Here is a 27,890-nt window from a genome sequence, read left to right on the forward strand (position 1 = left end):
AAGATCCTCCTTCAAAGGGGTGGTAGAGAGAGTGTTTGCCTCGTTCCAGCCAGAGATACCTAACCCTAGGAAACCCTAAAGCTTATGTATCATTCGTAAATTACAAAAAGTCAAGTCCAAGCCCATTAAAGTGCCGCTCAGCGGTAAACTACCGCTCAGCGGTGATTGCGTGACTTGTTTTCTCCCCTCAGCGGCCATTTTGCCCCTCAGCGGATCTCCCGTGACTTCCAGAGTACCACTCAGCGGTAAAATACCGCTCAGCGGTGAGTGCGTGACTTGTTTTCTCCCCTCAGCGGCCATTTTGCCCCTCAGCGGACCTCCCGCAAACTCCTGAGTGCCGCTCAGCGGTAAACTGCCGCTGAGCGGTGACTTCGGCTTCTCCTTTTGCACTTTTTATTGTCTTTTCTGATTTCATCTCTCTCCTTCTTCACTTCTTTTACCAAATTCACCTTAAAACCTGCACAAAAACACTGAAATCAAGCATAAACCTGTCCAGCTCTCTTATTTCTAAAAATATAAAGAAAAACATGATTTCAAGCTAATTTCTAAGTGTGAAGGTTGCTTTTAGTGTCAATTTTAATCATGAAAATAACAGTTTTTCAACTGTTATCAGTGGCCACTCACAAAACACAATCCTCTCCATTCCTAGAGTGTCATGTGGCTACTATGCAAAAACTCTCCACTCCTAAGGTGCCATGTGGCTACCTTTTAAAAAGTAAATCCTTTCCAATGGAAGCATGACACATGGCACATACTTTCCACTTGGTTTGGATGTCTAACTTTTAAGGAAAATCCTATGCTACTTAGGCCTTAATACAAGCCTTAAACAAACCTACACTACATGGCCTAATACAATGGCCTAAATTCCTACACTACTCTTCAATCCATGCTCCATGATGGCCCCAAAGGTGGCCCACAAGGTAGAGTTGATGTCATCTTCATGGATGACTTCCACTCTCTTGAAAGTGCTTGACCATGGCTAGGGGATTTGCCATCATTCCCTCTCTCTTGAAAAGAATTTGCCCTCAAATCTTCAACATGGAGCAAGGCAAACTTCCTTATCTTCTTTGGAGTTTTGTGTGCTTCTCCATCAAGGTCAAATAACCATTTTATAACACAAGTTAGAACAAATGTTATAATAGTGAGTAAATGAAGAATATAGCTCCCAACAATGATACACCTTAAATCAAATGAATGATCAAGGTCTTGAAAAGTAAGAGCATCTTTGAAGCTTTTATTTGTCTTGTATTGGATGTATATGTTTGAAAGACTATCCATTCCAACACAAGACTTAATTTTTTTAGGGATATGCCATCATACCCTTCCTTTTGAAAAGGATTTGTCCTCAAATCTTCTTGTTCTTTTATGACAAAAACTTTTTTTCCTATTATTGGTTAATTTGTGTATCTTTCCATCAGGATCAAAGATCCATATGCAAGTGTCATCAAACACAAAACCAATAATCTTTTGAGCCACAAACAACATGTATCTAGATGAAAGATTTAAAGAAGACCTTATGCTAATTTTAAAAGAATTTACTTGAAAACTTTGAAGGTCTACTCCACAAAATTGTTTGTGTTTACTTTGAGTTAATTGAATCCTAGAAGGTAACATCAACTCAAAGTTTGATTTGGAAAAATTTGAGTTAAAAATAGTGGGAGGTAAAAAAGAAGTTGAAAATTTTTCAAAATTAAGAGTTGGAGTTATGAAAGAGGGTTGGATGTTTTGAGAAAAGTTCAAGGATTGGAAATTTCCCTTCATCATCTTAGTCTTAATCTTAATTGTGAAAGTGGTAGGGGGCTTTGGTAACTCTTCCTTTTCTTCTCTTATCTCAATCTCTTCTTTTTCTCTCCTTTCTTTCTCATTCCTTTCTTTTATCTTTTTCTCTTCATACTCTCTTCTTCTTTCCTCCTCCTTTTTCTCTCTTCTTACTTGCTCCTCTTTCTCTCTTTGTTCTTTCTCTCTTTTCTCATGCTCCTCTTTCTCTCTTTGTTCTTTCTTCCTTCTTTTGTCTTCATCTCTACTTCTCTTTATCTTCCTTAAATCCTTTTGGACTTTTTCTTGTTTTTCATTAAGGATTTTAAGCTCTTCTTCTAAGGTAGCAAGATATTGTTTTCTTTCAACTCTTTCTTTCTTTTCTATCTCTCTCATCTCACATATTTGTTCTTGGTTTATTATAAGGGAAGAAGCAACAAATTTTCTTCTCATGCATGCTCTCAAGTCACACCAATCTTTAATTAGAGATTTTCTACCTTTCTCAATCTTAGATTGTCTTTGATTCCACCATTCACTTGCATGTCCTAGAAGCCTAGAGATGCATAAACTAAGTATTTACCATGCCTAACTAGGAATGGATGAAGTTCTTATATTCTTTTCTCACATGCTAGGTATGATAATGCACTAGTATTCTCACCAAAAAAGGTCACTTTTAGCTTTAGAATGTAGCTCAACCTCACCATGACTTAAATGCAAGCTAGTATAAAAACTCATTTGTTTTAAAAGAGTTTTGAAAAACAATTTTCACAAATAATCTTAGACATTTTTAAGATTTTCAAAATGGCTTATGCAAACAAACTTAGTATTTCAAATAAAATTCCTTAAGAGACTTAAGGAGACAAGAGAAACTTAAGTTCACTTCCAGGAAAGAGAGGTGAATCACTATGGATTTCTTAGAAACCAAGTCTTTCCTAGCCAAAGCTTACCTCAAATTCTCTTGTACCAAACTTCTCAAAGGGATTTAAACTTGAAATAAAATTTGACACACACTAGACTATCACAATTAAAGAAAGCAATAAATCTAAACTATGCAGCCTAATGATGAATTATAAGGAACTTTGGTTCCCTCTTACCCATCAACTACAAATTTCGCTTAAATAATAAATGTTCAATGTTCTTGTTAGGACAAACCCCTAACAAGTCAAGAATACAAGTCTAAAAAGGAAAACAACTACAATTTTACAATTCCAAGAAAATGCACACAAATCTTTCTTTCTCACCAAGTGTATACTCTCTTGTTTTTTGTTTTAGACCAAGACTTTAAGCTTCCCTTCAAGGCTTCTTCACCTTTGGATGTTGCTCACTGTTTTAGGCTATTATTCCCATGATCCTCACGTTTTTTTACCATCCAAAGACCTACACCACAAGTTAACACCACTAAAGCCAAAAGGAGTCCTAGAAAAAAGCAAGAAAAGGTCTAAAATGAACAAAGGCTCTTCAAAAGGAGTTTTACTTTGACAAAACCATGAATGTTTAGAAGACAATCAAGCAATTAAATGGTAAGAAAGAAAGGTTAGCACAACAAAAGGAGTTACCTAAAGAAAGGCACTAGAATGGATCACAAAAAACCAAAACTACTACAAAAACACAAGGTGCTTTTGTTCTTTTGCAAGCTAGACCAAATGGTGCACTAAGGCAACCTTTTTAGGTCATCATGGTTGCTGGAACAACAGCTAGGGATGTGAGTTTCAGCTCCCAAATCAACATCAAAGTGCTCACACAAAAGTTGGTTACACATGGTACATGTATGTACTTTTACTTTTACTTTTTTGTTTTTGCTTTTTGTACTTTTTGTCTACTTTTCTTTTGTACCTTTTGTCTCTTCTTTTTTTTTTTTTGAAATTTTTAGCACAAACACACACCAAATCAGATCTCAAACCTGGAATGTTACAAGGAGTTTCAAGTTCATACAAGCTTGTAGCACCAAAATGAAGAAAACCTACTAGAATCAAATATAGCATGAAACACAAAATGTGACATAATGGAAACCTAACTCTATGAACTTGTTCATGATCCAACAACAAGTATGAACTCAAATATATAAAATAAAAGCACTCAAAGGCACTCAAATGAAACAATTTTGAAATTTACTCAAACATGTATTTTGGTGATTTTTCAAAGGTTAAACATGACTCTAGACAACATGGATGGATTCAAAAATAAAAATGACACAAAATAAGCATATAAGACCAAACAAAAGAGCAAGGAATGACTCAAAAAAATGAAAATACACAAAAAAGTAGCCAAACTATCAAAAACGAACTTGAAAAACGCTAATGACAACATCCTAGCAGCTTTGACCTTTAGTGAGTGTTTTACTTATAACTTTATGCACAAAACTCCAAACGAAGTGATTCGTTTTTTGTTGGAAATTAGACTCAAAGGGCTTTCATTTGAATATTTTTACGTATTTTTTGGAATATTGAGCTAGATGCAGTTTAAGTTTGAAAATTGTCACAGTTTACTGCCAGAACAAATGATAGATGGAAAAAAACAAAACACAACAAGACAAGTAGGAAAATAACATCAACAACATGGAACAATAAAGGATAGATAAGGACCAAAAGACTTAGCTCTTGAAGAACCAAAGCTCTTGATATCAAATGATGGCAACCTCCTTATCTAGGTTGGGCCAAAGCTAGGAGATGTGCATGGAGGGGTGTTCCTTAGATGAATGGTGCGGAAATGTGGTGGTAAATGTTCCAAGGATGATGAGCTAATCTATGAATGGTGTAGAAGCTCAAAGCCTCTAGGAGATATGGTGGTGGTGGTATAGTGTTTGGTGGCTCCAAGAGAGGTTAGGCCAACTCAAGGAGGAAGGTGACTAGAGAGGCCTCATGGGTTGCTCTAATCTTGACCTAAGATGAGTAGTATGCCCAAAAATGGGCAACATAACATTACTCAACATTAAAGATGAATTACAAGGGTGGAGACACCTATCTATATCCATGTTTTTATATGATTATTCCTTTAATACTCTTTTATATGTAGTAAATTCTCTATAGTTGCAACTCTATTGCGAAAACTATGACTGTAATTTTACAAAGCTAAGATATGCAACTCACTACCCATTGTCTATATTTTTCATACAATCGTCACTAATGAAACTAAGGGATATTGCCTCGGTTGTTTTGGGTTTATAACAACAGTTCGGGAACCGAGATATATTCATGTAAGGTAAAAAGTCAAGACTTTTTGCCTAGGGTCAAATAATCGTAAGTAGTAACGTGATTAAAAAAAATAAAAAATTGGGTCTCTTGGCTTGGTTCTAATTTTAACCGAGGTCGTACACCCTTAAAATTAATTAATGAAAGGGTCTATTGCTTCCGTTGAATCTAGATTCGAGGTAATAAACCCTTTTTTGCCTCAGTTTTTACCAGAACCGCAGTCTAAAGTATATTTTTTTAAAAAAAGAATTATTGTTTCTGTATCACATAAACCATATGAAAAAATCCCAGAAACACAAACAAACGCATAAAACATTATTTTCTATTTATTGGGAATATTTTTTTTTGTTATTTTTTTCATTTTGAGCTGAAAATTTTTGTGTAGGGCGTTCATGATCTTTTGGTTCTTCATACAAAATTTCATTTCATTTAAAGTTCGTTTGAGCATACTCTCAGTTTTACATATACCTATGTTTTGATGTGTATGGTGTATGAAGAACAATCAATCAAACGAAAACTTGAAAAACCTAAAGTGAAACTAACCTTGAAGGTGAGTTTGGGGCTGAAACGAAACGAAGTCAACAACCTAAAGCATCTAGTCGAAGAGCGGAAGAACTCCTGTGGACAAAATCAATCGGTCAAAACAAAAGAAAATCATACCTAAGAACTTAATCAACGTACAGTGAAGGAAAAAAAAGCAAGAAAAGTTGAAGAGGATGGTTGCGAAAATGGAAGAAAGAGAGCAACGACGCACACCACACACAAAAAAGCTTCTGTTTGAAAATGCATCTGTTCGCAAAATTTAACCCTAAACAGATGTTATTACCTCAGTTATTTTTTTAACCGAGGCAATAAGGGTGTTTGACCTAGGTTCTATATTGAACCGATGCTTAAACCTTATAAAAAATTCAGTTACTTTATGCCTTGGTTCTCTAAATAACCGAGGCATATACCTTTGCCGAAAATTACAAAAATGTCACCGCACCAGTTTTAGACATCGGTTCTTTTTGAACTGAGGCATATATTTTTGCCGAAATTTACAAAAATGTCACTGTGCTAATTTTAGGCTTGAGTTCTTTTTGAACCGAGGCATATACTTTTGCAAAAAGTTACAAAAATGTCACTGCGCCATTTTTTGCTTCGTTCCAACTAAACCGATGTCAAATGCACGAGTTAAAATATATATATATATATATATATATATATATATGTATGTATATATATATATATATGTATATATATGTATATATATCTATGTATAGATATATATCTATAGATATATATATATACATATATATATATATACATATATATATATATATATATATATATATATATATATATATATATATACTTTTGCAAAAAGTTACAAAAATGTCATTGCGCCATTTTTTGCTTCGTTCCAACTAAACCGATGTCAAATGCACGAGTTAAAATATATATATATATATATATATATATATATATATATAGATATATATATATATATATACATATATATATATATATAATTGGTTAAAAAGTTTATATTAATTTATTTCTAAATTTTAAAAAATAAAATATATTAAATTTAAGATATGGATCAGTTTTAATTTTTTTATTTAAGTTTAAAATTTATAAATTGATTTAACCCTTTATAATACCAATATAATAATATCTTTATTTTGTGAGCGTATAAGAAAAAGTTTACACAACCCTTTTATAACTAGCTATTCACTTTATTAGTTATGTCTTAAACTTTCAAATCTATATTCACGTTTTTATATGATTATTTCTTTAATACTCTTTTATATGTAGTAAATTCTCTATAGTTGCAACTCTATTGCGAAAATTATGACTGTAAGTTTACAAAGCTAAGATATGAAACTCACTACCCATCTCCTATATTTTTCATACAATCGTCACTAATGCAACTAAGGGATATTGCTTCGGTTGTTTTGGGTTTATAACAGCGATTCTGCAACCGAGGTATATTCATGCGAGGTAAAAGTAAAGACTTTTTTCATCGGGTCAAAAAACCTTAAGTAGTAACACGATTAAAAAAAATAAAAAATTGCATCTCTTGCCTTGGTTGTAATTTGAACCGAGGTCGAAGACCCTTAAAATTAATTAATTAAAGGGTCTATTGTCTTGGTTGGATCTAGAACCGAGGTAATAAACCCTTTTTTGCCTAAGTTTTTACCAGAACCGCGGTCTAAAGTATATTTTTTTAAAAAAAATTATTGTTTCTATATCACATAAACCATATGAAAAAAATCCCAGAAACATAAACAAACGCAGAAAACATTGTTTTCTATTTATCGAGAATATTTTTTTTGTTTTTTGATTGAAACTTTAAAAAAAATATTTAAAATAGTTACATTTTGAATTTTGAGCTGAAAATTTTTGTTCAGGGATTTCATGATCTTTTGGTTCTTCCTACAAATTTTCATTTTATTTAGAGTTCGTTTGAGCGTACTCTTAGTGTTACATATATGTTTTGATGTGTATGGTGTATGAAGAAAATCAATCAAACGAAAACTTGAAAAACCTAAAGCGAAACTAACCTTGAAGGTGAGTTTGGGGCGGAAACGAAACGAAATGAACATCCTAAAGCGTCTAGTCGAAGAGCGGAAGAACTCCTGTGGACAAAATCAATCGGCCAAAACAAAAGAAAGTCATACCTAAGCAGTTAATCAACATAAAATGAAAGAAAAAAAGCAAGAAAAGGTGAAGAGGATGGTTGCGAAAATGGAAGAAGGAGAGCAGCCACGCACACCACACACAAAAAAGTTTCTGTTTGAAAATGCATCAGTTCGCAAAATTTAACCCTAAACAGATGTTATTACCTCGGTTATTTTTTTAACCGGGGCAATAAGGATCTTTGACCTAGGTTCTATATTGAATCGATGCCTAAACCTTCTAAAAAAAATTCAGTTACTTTATGCCTCGGTTCTCTAAACAACCGAGGCATATACATTTGCCGAAAACTACAAAAATGCCACCACACCAGTTTTAGAAATCGATTTTTTTTTGAACCGAGACATATACCTTTGCAAAAAATTACAAAAATGCCACCGTGCCGTTTTTTTCTTCGTTCCAACTAAACCGGTGTCAAATGAACGAGTTAAAATATACATACATACATACATACATACATACATATATATATATATATATATATATATATATATATATATATATATATATATATAATTGGTTAAAAAGATTATATTAATTTATTTCTAAATTTTAAACAATAAAATATATTAAATTTAAGATATGGATGAGTTCTAATTTCTTATTTAAGTTTAAAAATTATAAATTGATTTAACGTTTTATAATACCAATATAATAAGATATTTATTTTACGAGCGTATAAGAAAAAGCTTACACAACTGTTTTATAACTAGCTATTCACTTTATGAGTTATGTCTTAAACTTTCAAATCTATATTCACGTTTTTATATGATTATTCCTTTAATACTCTTTTATATGTAATAAATTCTCTATAGTCGCAACTCTATTGCCAAAACTATGACGGTAATTTTACAAAGATAAGATATGCAACGCACTACGCATAACCTACGGTAATTGTAAGTTTCTATCCTGTCCCACTCCCTTTCTGTCATTCGCTGTCCTATCTGTGCTTGGTTTTGGTTCATATACATACGTGAATAATACAATGGTACGACAATGTATACGTGGTTTTGGTCCACTGGTGTGAGGCAAGTGGGTCTATTATTGGTGTGCTTAAAACAACATACTGAACACCAGAAGCCACCACCAAATCTAACTAACCCTTTCTTAGTTATATGACATCCATGTTTGGTTCTATATGGATTTCAAGTGAAACGAATCTTTCGTTAACAATGTATAAGGTTACGTAAGGTTAATCTCTCCCTTGTAAACGTACGATGTGATAGTTAAACACTTTAATATCACACATTCCATTAGACAATTTATATAACATAAAAAAGGGAAAAATAAAATCATGTACCTTTCCATCTTTACATCTCTCATTATTCATTTTAAATTATTTTTTATTTTAGAATAAAAATATTTTTTTTGTGTGTTGAATAAATATTAAATAGAAAATAAAAATATTTCAGTTCAGCATTTCCTCACTGTTATTATAACAAAATTCTTGTATGGAAATTCATGAGATAATCTATAAATAATTTTTTTTGGGAAAACACATCTTTTGTACGATGTGTCTTTGTTAAATGTTATTTGCTTATGCATATAAAAAATTTATATCTTATGGTACCATGTACTTACCTGTAAAAGGATTTGATCAAGTGTTTTTTTTATTTTTATTACTTTTTTTGTTAGTAAAGAAAATTATCATCACATAAAAAAATCTTATGTTTCAACCTTTATATATATAAAATTTTGGGGATAAGAGGTAGTAGTATTCCCGTGAAGAAAAATAAAATAAAATAAGTACAACTCGTATTCACTGCGCTTTTAGCCTTCTAAAAATATTTCAAATTAGCTGATTCTTTTATCTCCTAATGAATCCATATAAATATTTTTCTTCCTAAATTATTCTAAAAAATTACTCATGTATTGGTCACTCACGCACCACAAAAAGAATATATTGATAAAACCCAACCCAAAACTTCCTAAACATCTTAACAAATGTAAATCTCATGCATAACATTGTTCGTTATGGAAGGAAAGCCACAATCTTTACATTTGACATAATTTATTGGTAAGATATTTGTAGATAAATTTCACTAATTAATAATTATCCGCATATAATTATCAATAAAATTTTCCCATAAATAATTAGTAAAGGATTTTAGCTATTGGTTTCTCCTCCTCCTTTCCTTCTTATTTCGAGTTCATTTTATACATGCATTTATCAATAAATTTATAAAACAATTTAATCATTGCAAATATTCTAAAAAAAGTTAAATTATTAACAGATTTTAAAAAAAAAACTTATTAACCGATTTTACTAATGAATTTTATCACGTTCAAAATAAAAATTTTAATATTCAATTTACAACAAAATTTATTAATGGGTTTATTATTGAAAGATCCATTATCAACAAAAATATTTGTCAAAAATAATAATTCAAAATTATTGAAAAATTATTAATATTATAATAATAGTAATTATTATTAGTTTTATTAGAGATATTATCTTTATATTTTATCTTTAGTTGGTTGCTTATTTATTTCTTATCTGTATTTTGGACTTAGCCCATATTTCTTTTATTATAAATAGATTAGTCTATATCTATATTCAACACAATGAAGATTAATCACATACATAATTTTTATTGTATTGAAAATAGTATCAGAGTCTCGTTTTTTTGAGGAAAAAAATTGTGTCGCCTCTGCAACTAAACTCGTCGCTGTCGACGGTGGCGTTGATGAACAAATTTTTAATTCCCGAAAACGGAGTCAAAAACTTGTTAAGACCTCGACAAGTGTAACCGAATCGTATCAAGTAATAAACATGGTAAGACCAAGTATCATTTCCCAAGAGACTCACTGCACTAAACAGTTATGTGATTACACAACTAATTAAGACTCTAAAGAACATATTTTTGGGTTTTGAATGCAAATGCGATAAAATAAACATGAATGCAATTTGATCAATTGAGGTTAAACACATGAAAGAATGGATGAAGTTGATGATATTGTTGTTGAGGTTTAGATTTCACCTAGTTTACTCTCATGCATATATGAATTCATCTTTCTTCATTAATGTTAATGTCACTCTCTAAATTACCTTAAACCCGATGTTTCGACGAAGAAAGCCTAATCCTAATCACTAGTTTACAATGTCTTGTCTCCCTAGCAATTATTCATGCATTACACAGTACAAAAGCTTAAAGGCAACCAACCATCATATCTCTATGTCTAGGCAATACTACTATTGGGAGAGATTCCCCAGATCTAGATTTTCCCGTATGTGTCCATATCGACAAAATCAATAATCATGACATTGAATGAGTTAAACAATGCATGCTTTGAGCAAAGAGGAAAAACCTTAACAATTAATGAAAGAAAGCATGTATCTTAAAGAAGATCTTGAAGAACAAATTCAATACATGAGAGTTTACAAAGGTTACATCTTTCCCAACAACATTAAGGTTTAGCCCTCCATCATCATGGAAAAACTAGATGAATAATGGAATGAAAGAATGAAAGAGATAGAAAAACCCGAGAAGAGAAGAGGAGAGCTGTCACCATCCCCAAATCTACTGGGGTGAAAAGTGTGTTTCTGTGCTTAATCCATCAAAAGATATTAACCCTAGGTCAACTAAAACCTTATATATCTTTCTAAAAATTATAGAAAAGTAGGCCCAAGCCCATAATAATGCCAGAAAACAAGTCCAAGCCCACTTAAAATTGGCGCTCAGCGAAATTTGGCGCTCAGCGATAAGTGCGGCACTGGCGCTCAGTGGAATTTACCACTCAGCGCCTCTCAGCACAACTTTTTCTACACTCTGGTTGACTTTTCTGCGTTCTGGTTGACTGGTTGACTTTTCTGATTTCTGGTTGACTTTTTTGCATTCCAACCATTCTGTACTTTAACTCTTCTTTCAAATCATTCCAATAACCTACAAAATCAAGGGAATCTAGCACAAAACCATTAAATTCACCTTCAACTCTCTTATTCACAAAACTAAAGCAAAAACATGAGTTCAAGCAAGCTTCTAAGTCAAAAAGGGTGTTTTTAATATCAAAATTAAGTATAAAAATAATGGTTTTTGAACCGTTATCAGGCGTCCTCTACTGTCGTCTATCGTGAACCATCATTTTCTACTGTTGTCACCGTCGAAATTCTAGTTTTGACTAATGACAACACAATTTTGATTGTCTCGGCCGGTCGCCATAAAAAGTTTGTCCTTCAATACCTGTTTCTGAGTACCACAGTCTTGCTCTCCTAATTTAAGTTTTCTACAATTTCTTTTTCACAATTGTTCCTTGTTGGCTGCCTCTATCCACTATTTTGAAGAGTCAAATCTTCTAATTTCATTACTGTCATTGGTGCTTTGTCATTTTTGTCCTTTTTCATAAGGGTGAGTCTTTCTATGTGGTCCAATCTAGTTCCTATAGTTTATTGTTGTCAGCCACTGCAATTCATCTATTAGTCATGGCAATTTAGTCCCTACGATTTTTCATTGTCCGCTACTACTGGTTGTTATCCATTGTTGATGGTTATCTCCTTTGTCAAAGTCATCTTAGTTGAATTTTTGTGGTTGTCCACTACTGCTGTCCAATCTTATTCTCCATATTTTTTAGGATTTTTCTCTTTTATTCGTCCATGGCTTATTTCGCTACTGTCTCTTCTGACCTATTTTCTATCACCACTGCGTTTAACATGTCCATACATGTTTTTTCTCTAGTAGCAAAGATGACTTTTGTTAGTTTATTAATAACTGTGGTGGCTTTTCAACAATTGTCTCTTTATCCATTGGATGTCAACAATACATTCCTCAACGACGATTTACAATAAGAGATTTCTATGGAGTAACCTCCAAGATTTGTTGCATAGGGGAGTCTTCTAGGTTGGCATTTCGTCCTCTAAGTCGTCTTCGTAAATCATTAACAATTTGGTGTCACTTGAGTGTAGAAGCAGATATTTTTACTAAGTCTTTATTGATTATATTAGTAACATGGTTGGTACATATGATTTCTCCGCACCAGCTTGAGAGGAGTATTAAAAATATTATCTTTATCTTTTATATTTAGTTGGTTTATTATTATTCCTTATTTGTATTTTAGGTTTAGTCCTTATTTCTTCTATTATAAATAGGGTACCATATGTGTATATTCAACCCAAGAAAAGGTAATCACATAGATAATTTTCATTATGTTAAACAAGTTTAATTAAAAGTAAATGCATGCATGCACATCTGCCACCATAGTATTTCATCACATAGTTAAAAGTCTAATAAAAGTAAATAATATATTTGAGTAAAATAATCTATATTAAGTTGTTGTTATCTTTTCGTTCTAATCCTTCACGTATTGGATAATGAGATTCAATGTTTACCCTTTAAATTCATCTTTACAAATGAATGTAAGTAGGTTAAAATATGTTGTAGAAAGGTTGACAAAACAATATTTCCTGAGACGTGTAGTTTCTATGTATTGTTTGCCTTACATTGCGTTAAAATTTATTTTGAATCAAAAAAACCTCATTTTATACTCAAGATAATTGATTATCAATTTATAATAATCGATTATCAGTGATCAATTATGACTTGCCATAATTGATTATAATGGGCAATTATGAGAATTTATAAGCAAGTTTTTTACCGTTGTGCATTCATTAAATGCATAATTAATTACATTAATTGGATAATTGATTATCACATGTTAATTTGTTGACAATGGATTTTTGGAGGTATCCTTGAGTGAGATCTCTATATATTAGATTGAGACTCTGATCCTAACATACGAAATACGAAAATATGAAATAAGTGTATTTCAGAAAATCTTATCAGCAATGTGTGGTGATAAGTGTTCTAGTGTTTGCTGAACCCTTATGTTGTGGCTTTGAGAACTTGGCGTGTTGGCATAGAGCGAGAACTTTCATAGGGAGTGTGATTGAGTGTTGTTTCTTTTGCTGAGTTGAAAGCCTGTCATCCTTCGTGAAGCATTCGGAGGAGGTGTTCATCCTTTATGAAGATTCAGAGGAGGTGTTCATCCCTTGTGGGTTACAGGGGAAGTGACTTTCATCTCTTGGGGTAACACGAGAGGTGTTTTAAGCTTCAACTTGTTTATTTTCTCTGTGATTGTAACAGTTTGTTGGTTTGTGCTAGCGAAGCGACAATTCTCAATTGAGATTAAAAATTGGATGTAGGATCTCTATGATCCGAACCAGGATAAAATTACTTGTGCAATTTTCTCTCTTCCTTACTCTTTAATTTGTTTAAATTATTTTAAGGAATTTTTATATTTACTTGAGAGAATTATTAAAAGAACAATTTGAGATAAGAAACCAATTCACCCCTTCTTGGTTTGTTGAATGCGTTAACCATTCTGCTGCAGCCGCTCTGACACTAAACATTCCAAATCAAGGTTTTAACTTTTGCAATATTAATATATTATAACAATCCCCCACATATTGTAAAAGAGAGTTGAAAGAAAAGATAAAAAACTTGTATCCATAGTCTCATAGGATTTAATGCATCTGAGCTGGTATAACAAGCTATATGAACCAGTCTTAGATTGAGATACTTAACACATAGTGTAGTTGGTATAACAAGCTATATGAACCAAAGACACTTGACGTATGTTAGAGGTTCATCAATAACCAAAGACACTAGGCCATGTGCGTGCCTGGTATTCATGAGTGCTTTAGAGATCATGCCAAGATCTCATGCAAGCGACTTCACTCGACACTCATATAGGTGATTTCATGAAGTTAATGCTGCAAATCATACACCACCCATAAGGGATATGAAAATCATTAAAAACTTTGTTTAAGCTAAAATTCTTTCACCACATAGAATTTTAATGACAAAGTTTAGCCTCACAATAATGCAGTCTTTAGCACTTTCACACACACACACACCATAGGAAGGGACATAATTGATTAAGATCAATTTAATGTTATCAGAACTAACAAGTGACTTGTTTTTACCCTTATGAACCTTATTCATGGGATCTCCAATCACAAAGGTTGGGTTACCATCACTTGTTTGTTTGCAAGTGACTTAAGTCGCATTCCCCTCGATGTTTCTAATATCATTTGTCTTCCCAGGGGTTTTGTCAGAGGATCTGGTAGATTCCGTTCTGACTTCACCAAATTGTGTCTTAATATGTATATTCTTTCCATTGTAATTCTTAATACCGATGGAGTTGGTTTCATTCCTAGTGAAATGTTCGCTAAGAAGTTTTTCAACCACTCAGCCTCATTACCAGTCATTTCAAGAACAACAAACTCAAATTTATTGTTGATCTTGCAATAAGTCTTTGTTTGACTGATCTCTAGCTAATCGCACCACCCCCAAATATGAATACATAACCACGAGTGAATTTTGTCAATGTGAATCAGAGATCAAGTTAGCATCACTATACCCTTCTAGTATAGTGGGAAATCCACTGCATTCAATGGCATAATCCATTGAACCTTTTAAGTATCTCATATGCCTATCAAGTGCATCCCAATGTTCCTGATTTGGACATGGAGTTTACCTACTCAGTCTACCTACTACATAAGCAATATTAGGTCCAAAAAAGCTCATCAAGTACAGTAAACTCTCAAATATCTAGGCATACTAAGGCTGAGATATAGATTCTCCTTTATTTTTCATTAATTTAGAATTAACATCATAAGGGGTACTCACTGGTTTTAGGTCATAAAACCCAAACTTTCTTAAGAAGTTTCACAATGTATTGTTCTTGGAATAGTAATATTCTATCTCCCTTCTTTATGATTCTAATACCTAAAATCACATTGGCTTCACCCATGTCTTTCATTTCAAAATTTGATCCTAGAAACAATTTAGTTATAGCGACGATCTCATTGCATGTACCAAAGATTAACATGTCATCTACATACAGGCATATAATGACACAATCACCATTTTCAAATTTAGAGTACACACATTTATCAACATCATTAGTGAAAAACAATCACAAAGCAACACATTATCAAATTTTTCATGTCGTTGTTTTGGTGTTTGTTTCAACCAATACAATGATTTTAAGAGTTTACATATTTTATCCTACTGACCAGGTACAACACACCTTTCAGGTTGAGTCATATGAATTTCCTCATCTGAATCATCATTCAAAAAGGTTATCTTAACATTCATTTGATGTATCACTAGTTTATGGATAATTGCTAGAGCTAAAAACACTCGGATAGAGGAAATCCTAGTCACAAGAGCAAAAGTGTCAAAGTAATCTATGTTGGGTTTTTGAGTAAAGCCTTTTGCTACTAATCTTGCCTTATATTTCTCTATGGATCCATTAGGGTGATATTTTTTCTTAAAGATCCACTTGCAACCAATGAGTTTTGCTCCTTTAGGAAAATCTACTAAAGTCCAAGTATTGTTTTTCTGAATTGATTCAATTTCAGTCGTAATGGCCTTATTCCACTATTTTGGATCAAGAGCACTAGTAGCTTCTACAAAGCTTGTTGGATCATTATCAACAAGATAAGTATAAAAGTCATCTCCAAAGGAAGTTTCCTTTCTTTGTCTTTTACTTCTTCTCAAATCCTCATTCATGGTATCACTATTATTATTATCATCAACAGGTTGAGACATCTTACCAACCTTTAAGGGAAACACATGTTCAAAAAATTCAGCATTTTTCGTCTCCATTATAGAATTTCTCTCAAGTATGTTATTTTTAACAACCAGAACCTTATAGGCAGCACTATGTTTAGCATAACCTAAGAACATGCAATCAGAGGCTTTGGAGTCTATTTTCCTTTTCTTAGGATCGGGTAACATTACCTTAGCTAGACACTCCCATACTCTTAGACATTTAAGGTTAGGTTGGTAATCTTTCCAAAGCTCATAAGGAGCTTTGCCAGTTTTCTTATGGGGTATTCTATTTTGTAAAAAACATGCAGTAAGCAAGGCTTTTCCTCAAAGGTTATTAGGTGCACCAGAACTAACAAGCATAACATTCATCACTTCCTTAAGGGTTCTATTTTTTCTCTCAATTACTCCATTAGACTCAAGTGAATATAATGGGGTCACTTCATGAATAATACCTTCTTTAACACAAAATTCATTAAACAATACATACTTACCACCTCTATCTGATCTAATCCTCTTAATTTTCTTATTTTAATTTATTTTCTACTTCTGCTTTATAGGTTAAAAACACATCAAAGGCTTCATCTTTATGCTTGATTAAGTAAACTTTGGTGTATATCTAGAATAATCATCTATAAAGATCACAAAATAATTTTTACCTCCTGTAGACATGGTTTGTTTCAAATCAATTAGATCAGTATGAATTAACCCTAATAGTTCAGTTTGACGTTCAACAGAAAATCATGTTGTCTTTGTTATTTTAGATTTTACACATATATCACACTTACTAATCTGTTTATCATGATTAATCATAATCGTTGTAATTTCAAAACATACAAGAAATTCACATGTCCTAATCTAGCATGCCATATATCATACGAGTCAACAATATAAGCAGAAGAATTTGATTCATTAATATTTTCAGAAACATTTAGAATGAAGAATCCTTCATCACTATATCACTTCTCCACGAAAACATTATTTTTTGTCATAATGATATTGTCAGACTCAAATGACACTTTAACCCTCACCTTTCCAATAGTACTACAAAGATTAAATTAACTCCGATTGATGGCACATGTAGCACATCACCCAAGGCTAGAGTCTTTCCAAATGTGAGCTTAAGAAGAACTTTTCCTTTTCCCAGAACAGGAGTGGTCTTGGAATCTCTGAAGTAGACATGTTCTTCTCTATCCCCTCCACTGGTGTAAAAGGTAAAGGCATTTCTGTTTACACATATATGCTTGGTAGCACTAGAGTCTACCACCCATTTGCTCACATTGGTCATTAAATTTAGTTGAGAAACGACCGTAACAATAATGTCATTTCCTTCGGCTATATTTGCCCTAGGAGAATTGTTGTTTCTTACTCTACGCCTGTGCAGTGGTGTATGATGGCCTGACTTTCCACATACGAAACAATTTCCTTTCTTCTTAAAGGTGGGTTTAGACTCATTGGGACGAGATTTAAGAAAATTATTTTTCTTTTGTGCTCAAGTATATATGTGTTCGTACCTTTTGGGAGCATGTCTTACTTCTACCATATTTGTTTTTGCAGATAAAACTTTGGCCCTTGCAGTAACAAACTACTTCGTGTTGGTATCTTCAACTATTATGTGTGTAATGAGTTCTGGTAAAGACATATGTTTGTGCCTTTATTTCAACTGTTGTTTGTAATAATATTTTATGCTGTGATATCTTTGAGTAGCTTATGGTATTAATTGATTTGAGTTGTGATGTCCTTGTCTTCAATCATCTCATAATGGTAATAGTTTCCTATGACGAATCTTTGTCTGACGACACCTTCGATAGTGTATTTGAGAATCAGCGAGTTCCAAATGTCTTTTGCTTCCTTGTATGAACTAACTGTACACATCGAACAAATAATTAGAAAGTGCACTAAGCAAAGCGTGTTGGCATACCTTGTTCGCGTAAGTCCACTCTTCAACTATTTTTGAGTTTGAGGGAACACTGGGATCGGGCTTCGGAGATGAAAGAGCAACAACAACTCCATACATGTCTAAAAGTGTGGACACGCATTCTTGCCAACGCGGGAAGTTCTGTCTAGAGAAAACCTTGACTTTTGACACGTCCGAAAGTGATTTTGCGAAGACTGTCTAAGTTCTAGAAAAAATGGTTGGGCTCTCCAAAGTCATGTTGCGAAGACTGTCTAAGTCCTTAAGATTGTTGTAGAAAGGCTGACAAACTAGTATTTCATGAGGCGTGTAGCTTCACTGTCCTTAAGGACTTATCCGCGGTGTATTGTGTGATTTCCTCAAGATACAACAGGAACTTCTCAAAATTTCTGAGAATCTCATAACTAACGAGAATCTCTAAAGAGAATATAAAATAACCCAGAATATTTTTAGAAGAGAAAAAAAAAATGAAACTAAGAAGAAAGGAGAATAAGATAATAATATGTTGGTGCGTTTTGGAATGGAAGAAGAATTCTCTGTTTATAGAGCTAAGAGAGAATAAAATCAATAAAAGAAAATGAAAAAAAATTAAATTTTTTAACGTTGGAGTACTCAATAAATTGCTTTTTTGCCGTTGCGAATATCAACGTTCTAAACGTTCCAAAGGTTTTAACTTTTGTAATATTAATATATTATAACAATATATATATAAATAAAATATTATATGTATATATTCAACCATGAAAAATTAATCATAGAAAATTTTCACTCTATTAAACAAAGTTTAATTAAAAGTAAATGGCATGCATGGACATCTGCCACCATAGTATTTCATCACACATTAAAAGTCTAATAAAAGTAAATAATATTTGAGTGAAATAATCTATATTAAGTTGTCGCTATCTTTCCGATCTAATCCTTCACTTATTGGATAATGAGATTCAATTTTTTATCCTTTAAATTCATCTTTACAAATGAATGTAAGCAGCGTTAAAAAAATATATATATCTTTGTATATATAATTTTCCTTTTCCTTTGTTTTCACAGAACAAATATATTTAAATAAGGTATGGGGTTCGTAGCCAAATCCCATAAAATTGTGATTTTATCCACTATCTATTATATTACACATTAACTAAAACCTTGATTACAATTTTAAGTTGTGAAAAACGATGTACAGAACTAAACATATAAACATCTTCTTTTCCATATTCAGATCAGAGGCCAAATAGAAACAATTAAAACACTCAAATGAAAGACATTTTGGGGAATGGAAACATATTCCTCAATCTTCTTGGAAAGAAAACTATTCCCTAGAATATAAATCAAGAACAAAAGCTAAGTTGCGAGTGCTAGACGTAAGAGGAGACTTAATACATAAGAAGCAGGTAAGCAAATCCCAGAGACAACAAAGCGGTGATTGAAGGCACTCCCAAACACCCACCGTCGCCAGAGTCAACGTTAGCATACTGTTTCTTAGTGTTGTCCATGTCAGAATTGGAGAGTTCTACCTTTCGTTCCTGCGATGGCAAAATGTAAGGGTACATAACAGAGTCATTCATGAAAGAGTGGTCAAATCCAAGCAAATGCCCTATCTGATGCATTGCTGCACTCTCCAAGTCCAGAATTCCATCCTTCACCGACAAGTTTCCTTTCTCATTGGGCAGCGCCCAAATCAGGTCGCCGTTGAGAATTATCTCAGCTGTCTTCACGCTAGATGAAGGGTTCTCCGTTATCAAGCTCAAGCCAAACAAGTCGCCGACAAGTACAGTAGAGAGATTGTAGAATCCAACCTTAATGTCCGCGTCGTCGTAGGTTGTCTCCGTCAGGTTCAAAAACCCTGCGGCATTCTCCCACCGCTTGAATGCATTTTTGAACACTTTGGCGAAGTCTTGTTCGACTTCATCCGGATGAAAACCGTACGTGAGGTTTGTCTTTCGGAACCACCGGTCATTGGCTTTGGGCCACGACACATTTTGGTGTAAGCTGTAGTCAAAATTCATGTCGGGGACAGCACATCGTGGTAGCGACATGAGTTTAAGAATGTCGGAGGTAACTGGGAGATTGAAAGATTCCATGAAGGTCTTGATGGCTGATAATGTTTGATGGTCGACAGTGTTGTTGAATGAGTCGGAGGATGGAAGGTAGCCAAAGCTAGAAAGGTATTTGTATCTACAAGGGCCGGACGCCGTACGGAAGGATCCATGTGAGCGGACGCCCTACACATTTTGGGCGGATCTCCTTACGGACAAGGCGGACGCCCATATCACATGGGCGGACACGACGAGCAAAACCGGACGCGGTACGGAAGAGCTCACATGGGCGGATCCCACGTGGGCGGATCCCACATGGGCGGATCCCACGTGGGCGGATCCCACATGGGCGGATCCCCGCGGACACGGCCAGCAAAACCGGACGCCGTACCAAAGAGCCCACATGGGCGGACCCCACATGGGCGGATCTCTGTGCGCGCGAGGCTGACGCCCATTTCACATGGGCGGACGTCCACGCCCGCCGAAACACTAATCAACATAATTTAAGGGAAAGTAGTCTGGTTTAAAGGTAAGTAGAAATTAGAAGCTATCGGGCCGTTTTGGGCCGTGATTAACTTTTCACTAATCCCAAGCCCATAGCGAAAACTATAAATACAGGTCCACGGTGAGTGGTAGATAGGTTACATTGAATGCACATTTATTGCTACTACTGAAAATAGCCACTGCTCTGAAACTGACTTTGGCATCGGAGAATCTTTTGTAGGTCTCCACCCCTCCGGATCAAGAGGAGAGCCAAAGCGCCAGGAGAAGATCAGTCACGGAGACAAGACCGCGGGAGGACTTGGAAGACTTGGAACCACACAGCCCTACACATCCGAAACATTTGGCGCCCACCGTGGGGCAGTGTGATTTAAAAAACCCAATGGTGACCACGAGAAACATGAGCTTAGACGATCCCGCTGAGATGATGCGCGTGCTACAACAAAAAATGGACGAGATGCAGCAACGTCATGAAGAAGAGATGGCGGCCGTGAAGGCCGACTGCGAAGCCCGGATAGCTCGGGAGATCGGGCAGATGAACGGGGGAGAACGAACGAGGGATAAAGGAAAGGGGGTGGAAGGAGAACGCCTGCCCCCGGACACCGAGGGCGATCGGACTTGGAGGCCTTCCGAATCGGAGGCAGAAGAAAGCAAGGCTAAGTCGGTGCATGCGGAAAGCGCTGCCGAGGACGGGCGGATGGTTGTCAAGCCGGAGCCTTCATCCACCCTATTGCTCCCATTTACCCAGAGCATAATGAATGTCCAAATCTCGGAGCAATTCATGGCTCCGCAGTTCAAAATGTATAACGGAACGACGGACCCTGCCTCCCATATCCAGACGTTCTCGAACGCGATGGCGTTCCGAACAGGCAATGACGCCATCTGGTGCCGAGCGTTCTCGCTCTCATTGGAGGACGAGGCGTTGGAATGGTTCAACACCCTCCCCCCTAATTCGATAGAAAATTTCGCCGGGTTGAAACAGCTGTTCGTCAAACAATTTGCGGCCAGCAGCACTCAAGACCTGACCGTATTCGAATTAATGACCCTCAAGCAGGAGAAGGACGAGACCTTGCGGACGTTCATGGACAGATATCAGAAGACCGTCCGGCGTGTGAAAAGCCTGACACCGGAGCTCGCCCTTCACTACATCCTGCCGGCTCTTAAGCCGGGGCCGTTCAAGGATAGTGTCTGCAGGCGAGCACCCAAAACAATGGAGGAGCTGAGGGAAAGAGCAGCTGATGAAATAAGGGTAGAGGAGATGAAGCTCTCCTATAAAAAAGAAACTCAAGAAGCCAAGGGAGAGAGGGCGGACAGTAATAAACCCGCCAATTCTACGGGAAAAACGTTCGGCCCTAGGCCCCGGGAGCAGAAGAAAGGACCTCGCTTCCAACAATATACGCCCTTGAACGCCTCAAGGGAGAAAATTCTCCGAGAGGCCCTAAGCGCAGAACTGATAGTGGAGCATGAGGGGCTCCAAACTTCAAAGAACGCTGACCGGAGCAAACATTGCTCCTACCACAAAAACATGGGTCACAGCACCGAAGAATGCTGGACCCTCAAGGACAAAATAGAAGAACTCATCCGAGCGGGAAAGCTTAAGAAGTACGTCCGAGACGAGCGCCCATCGCAGTCAACCGAACGGTCTGCCCAGAGACCGGCCTACCGAAAGGATAAGCCGCGGAATCCTCGAGCGGAACGACCTCGCTCCGAAAGGCGCCCGAGCCGAAGTCGAAGCCGCAGCCGGGAACGCCCCTTGAGAGGACACATTAATACCATTTCCGGAGGATTCGCGGGAGGAGGGTCATCTTCTTCCGCCCGTAAACGCCACGTTCGGGCCCTCCAGTCCGTCCATCTGGTTGACAAGCCGCGTCGCTCCATGCCGCCCATCACCTTCTCGGACGAGGACTTTCACGCCCCTGATCCCGACCAGGACGACCCAATGGTCATAACGGCAGAAATAGCACGGTACGGGATAAGCAAAGTCCTGGTTGATCAAGGAAGTTCGGTCAACATCCTTTACTGGAAGACTTTCCTGCAAATGGATATCTCAGAAGATCTGATCGTTCCCTACGATGGGCAGATAGTAGGGTTCGCAGGAGAAAGAGTTGACACAAGGGGATATGTGGAGTTGAGGACGAGGTTGGGGACCGGACGGTCTAGCGAGGAGAAGAGGGTCCGGTATCTGCTGGTACAGGCCAACACCTCATACAACGTATTGCTCGGAAGGCCGTGCTTAAACGCTTTTGGAGCAATCGTCTCCACCCCCCACCTCACGATGAAATACCCCTCCGAGAAGGGGACTATCTGCACCGTCAGGGCGGACCAGAAGACGGCCCGGGAATGCTATGCAGCGGGACTAAGGCTGCATGTTCAACCGGTAAAGAGGCGGACGACAGGTTCTGAGGTAGCCATGGCGGACCTCGACCCGAGGACCAATACCGAGGACCGCCTGGAACCCTTGGGAGAAACCCAACCTATCTTGATAGGGAGGGAGCCCGCCCAGACCACACTCATCGCCAGGGAGCTGGACCCTGAAACGGAAAAGGAGCTGAGGGCACTCCTTTGGAAGAACCGTGATCTTTTTGCGTGGACGGCAGCAGACATGCCGGGCATTCATCCTGCAGTGATGTGCCATAAACTCTCGCTGTTCCAGAACGCTCGCCCCGTGGCCCAGAAAAAGCGAAGAATGGGTGAAGAGAAGCGTAAAGCCGTGGCAGAGGAGGTGGAGAAGTTGAGGAGAGCGGGCTTTGTCCGGCCAGTCACTTACACCACCTGGCTAGCTAACGTGGTCATGGTGAAGAAGACCAACGGGAAATGGCGCATGTGCACTGATTACACGGATCTGAACAAAGCCTGCCCGAAGGATTCACACCCCTTACCCAGCATAGACGCCCTGGTGGACGGTGCCTCCGGACACCGAATATTGAGTTTCCTAGATGCATATTCTGGGTATAACCAAATACCCATGTACGGGCCAGACATTGAAAAGACAGCATTTATCACGGAGAAGGCTAACTTCTGTTACGAGGTTATGCCGTTCGGCCTGAAGAATGCGGGGGCAACCTATCAGCGCTTAATGGACAGAATATTCCGGGACCAGATAGGCCGGTGCATGGATGTTTATGTTGATGACATGGTGGTCCGGTCGGCGGACGGAGGAGGACACATCCAAGATCTCGAGGAGGTTTTCCGCCAAGTTAGGAAATTCGGCATGCGCCTAAACCCCGCAAAGTGTACGTTCGGGGTGGCAGCTGGAAAGTTCTTGGGCTTCATGCTGACATCCAGGGGAATCGAGGCCAACCCGGACAAGTGCGACGCGGTACTACAGATGCAGAGTCCCGCCACCATTAAGGAAGTGCAGAGATTAGTCGGACGCCTTACTGCTTTGTCCCGGTTCATCCCCAAGTTGGCGGAACGGATGAGGCCGGTACTACGCAAGTTGAAGAAAGGGGCCGGTCCGTCATGGGACGACGAGTGTGAGCGAGCATTCAAGGACGTCAAGGTCATCCTTAGCAACCCACCGGTCATGAACCGCCCAGTCTCAGGGGGAGATTTGCACATTTTCTTGGGAGTGTCCGAAACGGCCGTCAGCGCCGTATTAATGCAAGAGCGCCCTCAGGCGAGGCTTATCTACTTCGTGAGCCGGACGCTTTTGGATGCAGAAACCCGGTACCAACGGGTGGAGAAGGTAGCTGTGGCTTTATTGCACGCGTCCCGAAGGCTTCGTCCTTATTTTCAAAGCTATCAGGTGATAGTCCGGACAGATTTCCCAATCTCCAAGATCCTCAGAAAGCCGGACCTAGCGGGACGGATGGTAGGATGGGCGGTGGAACTCTCGGAGTTCGGTTTGCGCTACGAACCGAGGGGATCAATTAGAGGCCAACATTTGGCAGACTTCGCGGCCGAGTTACCCCCGTCCGGCCAGGATAACTGGAATTTGTATGTAGATGGAGCATCCGGCCGTACGATCAGCGGGGCCGGCATCGTACTTGAAGGCCCCAATGGATTCTTACTGGAACATTCATTAATATTCAAATTCAAAGTATCCAACAATCAAGCTGAGTACGAGGCTCTGGTGGCCGGCCTAGAATTGGCAAAGGACATGGGGGCGAGAAGGATAACCTGCCGGACTGACTCTGAGCTGGTAGTGGGCCAAATGAACGGCAACTTCCAAGTCAGAGAGGAGCGCCTCTTGCGGTACTACCGGCGAGCGACGGAACTCGCAAAAGCGTTCGATAAAGTCGACATACAGCACATTCCCAGAGAACAAAACACGAGGGCAGACATACTGTCTAAACTCAGTTCGGGAAGGGAGAAGGGACAGTTGACTACGGTCGTACGGCAGGTCCTACTCCAGCCCTCAGTAGAGTGCTCGGCGATATCCCGGGAAGGACAAGACTGGCGCGCCGAAATAAGGGAGATCATGACCCGCCAAGATGAGGGGCGGACGGTAAGTCCGGGCGAAGCCAAGAAAGTGGCCCGTTATCTGGTCATAGGGGATGACTTGTACCGAAGAGGCTTCTCCTCCCCCCTCCTTAAATGCCTGGGGAACGAAGAGGCGCGCTATGTCATGGACGAGCTTCACAATGGCGTCTGTGGCCTCCACACGGGTTGGAGGACGTTGAAAGCCCGGTTACTAAGAGCCGGATACTATTGGTCTACCATGGAGGCGGATACGAAAGCGTTCGTCCAGAAGTGCCTCAGTTGCCAAGCGCACGCCAACCACTCTCACCGACCACCGCACGCTCTGAATCCAATATCATCCCCTTGGCCGTTCGCCCAATGGGGAATGGACATCGTGGGACCGTTTCCGTTAGGGCGGGCGCAGAAGAAGTTTCTTTTGGTGGCGGTGGATTATTTCACCAAGTGGGTAGAGGCCGAGCCCCTGGCAACCATCACGGCCGCCCAGGTCCAAAAATTCTGTTGGAAGTTGATATGTCGCTTCGGCCTCCCCCGATCCATCATCACAGACAACGGCCGGCAGTTTATAGATAAAAAACTCGCCGAATTCTTCAAAGGATTGGGGATCAAGCACATTACCAGCTCCGTCGAACATCCCCAGACGAACGGTCAAGCCGAAGCAATGAACAAAACCATAGTTTCGGAACTCAAGCGGCGTTTGGGAGAAAGGAAGGGAGCATGGGTAGACGAGCTGCCCGAGGTCTTATGGGCCTATAGATGCACGCCTCATGGAACCACAGGCGAAACCCCTTTCAACTTAACTTATGGTACTGATGCCATGTTGCCGGTTGAGCTGGGCGAACCGTCCTTAAGGCGAGAAGTCGAGGACCTGAACCTCAACGATCAAGAGTTGAGAATCGAATTGGACTCCCTGGACGAACGGCGTGACCGAGCGGCGCTGAGGGCCGAAGCTTGCAAACGAATGGTCGAGAGAAAATACAACTCCAAGGTCCGCCCACGAAGTTTCCAAGAGGGGGATTTAGTATGGAGAAAAACGGGGGATGCCCGCCGAAACCCGGCGCACGGAAAACTCGCCGCCAAATGGGAGGGGCCGTTCAGGATAGTGGAAGCCCCGGGGAACGGAGCCTACAGGCTGGAACGCATGGACGGACGTCCCATCCCCAACACCTGGAACGCCACACATTTAAAGTTTTACTTTAGTTAATGTCAAATACTTGTTTCGATGTACCCCCATAATCAATGAATCAAGATATCTGTTTTCTCCCACAAAGCTAATGTCATCTTGTAGAAATGTAGTAACGAAGGATCGTCCGTCCTACCAAACTCCAAGCTGGCGAACGAGCGTTCCAAAGAGAACGACTCTCAGCTTGGTTGGGCGACGAAGTGAAGAGACGTCCGCCCTACTAAACTCCAAGCTGGCGAACGAGCGTTCCAAAGAGAACGACTCTCAGCTTGGTTGGGCGACGAAGTGAAGAGACGTCCGCCCTACCAAACTCCAAGCTGGCGAACGAGCGTTCCAAAGAGAACGACTCTCAGCTTGGTTGGGCGACAAAGTGAAGAGACGTCCGCCCTACTAAACTCCAAGCTGGCGAACGAGCGTTCCAAAGAGAACGACTCTCAGCTTGGTTGGGCGACGAAGTGAAGAGACGTCCGCCCTACTAAACTCCAAGCTGGCGAACGAGCGTTCCAAAGAGAACGACTCTCAGCTTGGTTGGGCGACGAAGTGAAGAGACGTCCGCCCTACCAAACTCCAAGCTGGCGAACGAGCGTTCCAAAGAGAACGACTCTCAGCTTGGTTGGGCGACGAAGTGAAGAGACGTCCGCCCTACTAAACTCCAAGCTGGCGAACGAGCGTTCCAAAGAGAACGGTTCTCAGCTTGGTTGGGCGACGAAGCGAAAGAACGTCCGCCCTATCAAGCCCAAGTTGATGCAAGAACGTTCCAAAGAGAACGACTCAGCTTGGTTGGGGGCGGGCCATGAAGCGAGAGTTAAACATCTAAAAGCTAAACGTCGGCATCCGCCCGGGAAAAGGAGGCGTCATCCCACCCGGCCGGGCCGGTACTAAAGCAAGTTCTTTATAGGAATAAAAGGCGCACAAAATATACGAAACAGGAAAAAGCAACTGTGTATTAATCAATGACGCTAAAACGCGCCAGTTTACAAAAGGACCGCCCGGCCAACTTCTGGACAATCCGAGATGTTGGGCGGATGGTCACAAGATACACCAAAAAATTAAAAGAGAGTTCTAAACGTTTTTCCCGGCTGCAGCCTCTACAGTCGGCCCGTCTTCTTCAACAGTATTCAGATCCACAAGGACGCCGTCGAAAACGTCCTTCTCTATATCCACGCCCAGAGAAAACGGATCCTGGATGCCCGCCAGCAGAGTTACCTGACGAAGGGCTTTGTTGAACCCTTCCTCATGTTCGAACATAATGGTCGACTCCAACTCGGCGATCTGCTCCTTGGCCTTAGTAACTTCAACAGTGAGCTCCTCATTGGTCTTGGCACGATCCGTTTCGACCTCCTTTAGGCGGGCTACCTCCGCCTTCAGCTGGCGACCTTCCTCCGCCAAGCGCTCCTGTTCGGCCTGGGCGGTTGCCAAACTTTCGGCGGCCTCCCTCTTGGCCTCCTCAAGATCGGCTTCTAACTGCTCGATCTTCTTATCATATTCATCCTGGTTAAGGACCATCTGCTCCAAAGTCAACTGAAGGGAGGCTGCGTTTTTCTTCTCCTTGTCGAGCTCGGCCCGGACCTCCGCCACGCCAGGGCGGTCAGCAAACTTTCTTAGGTACCAGGCTAGAGCGGAGGTCCGGGTGGACATCTCTAACATGGCGTTGGTTAACTC

The 27,890-nt window shown here is 38.9% G+C and overlaps 2 protein-coding genes across 2 annotated transcripts; one reads left to right on the top strand and one right to left on the bottom strand.

The window, feature by feature from the left end:
* Window positions 1-19,146: 19,146 nt before the first annotated feature.
* Window positions 19,147-21,048, bottom strand: LOC124829936 (metalloendoproteinase 5-MMP-like). Its single transcript, XM_047303527.2, has one exon. It carries the CDS (start codon window positions 20,165-20,167, stop codon window positions 19,460-19,462), a length of 708 nt encoding a protein of 235 aa, XP_047159483.1. The 5' UTR covers window positions 20,168-21,048; the 3' UTR covers window positions 19,147-19,459.
* On the top strand, window positions 21,024-26,249 carry LOC148197018 (uncharacterized). Its single transcript, XM_088093573.1, has one exon. The coding sequence runs from the start codon at window positions 21,024-21,026 to the stop codon at window positions 26,247-26,249; it is 5,226 nt and encodes a 1,741-aa protein (XP_087949699.1).
* The last annotated feature ends 1,641 nt before the right edge of the window (window positions 26,250-27,890 follow it).

The sequence above is a fragment of the Vigna umbellata genome, chromosome 6 (assembly GCF_029865625.1).
Source record: "Vigna umbellata cultivar VRB3 chromosome 6, Vumbellata_1.0, whole genome shotgun sequence".
NCBI lineage: Eukaryota > Viridiplantae > Streptophyta > Magnoliopsida > Fabales > Fabaceae > Vigna > Vigna umbellata.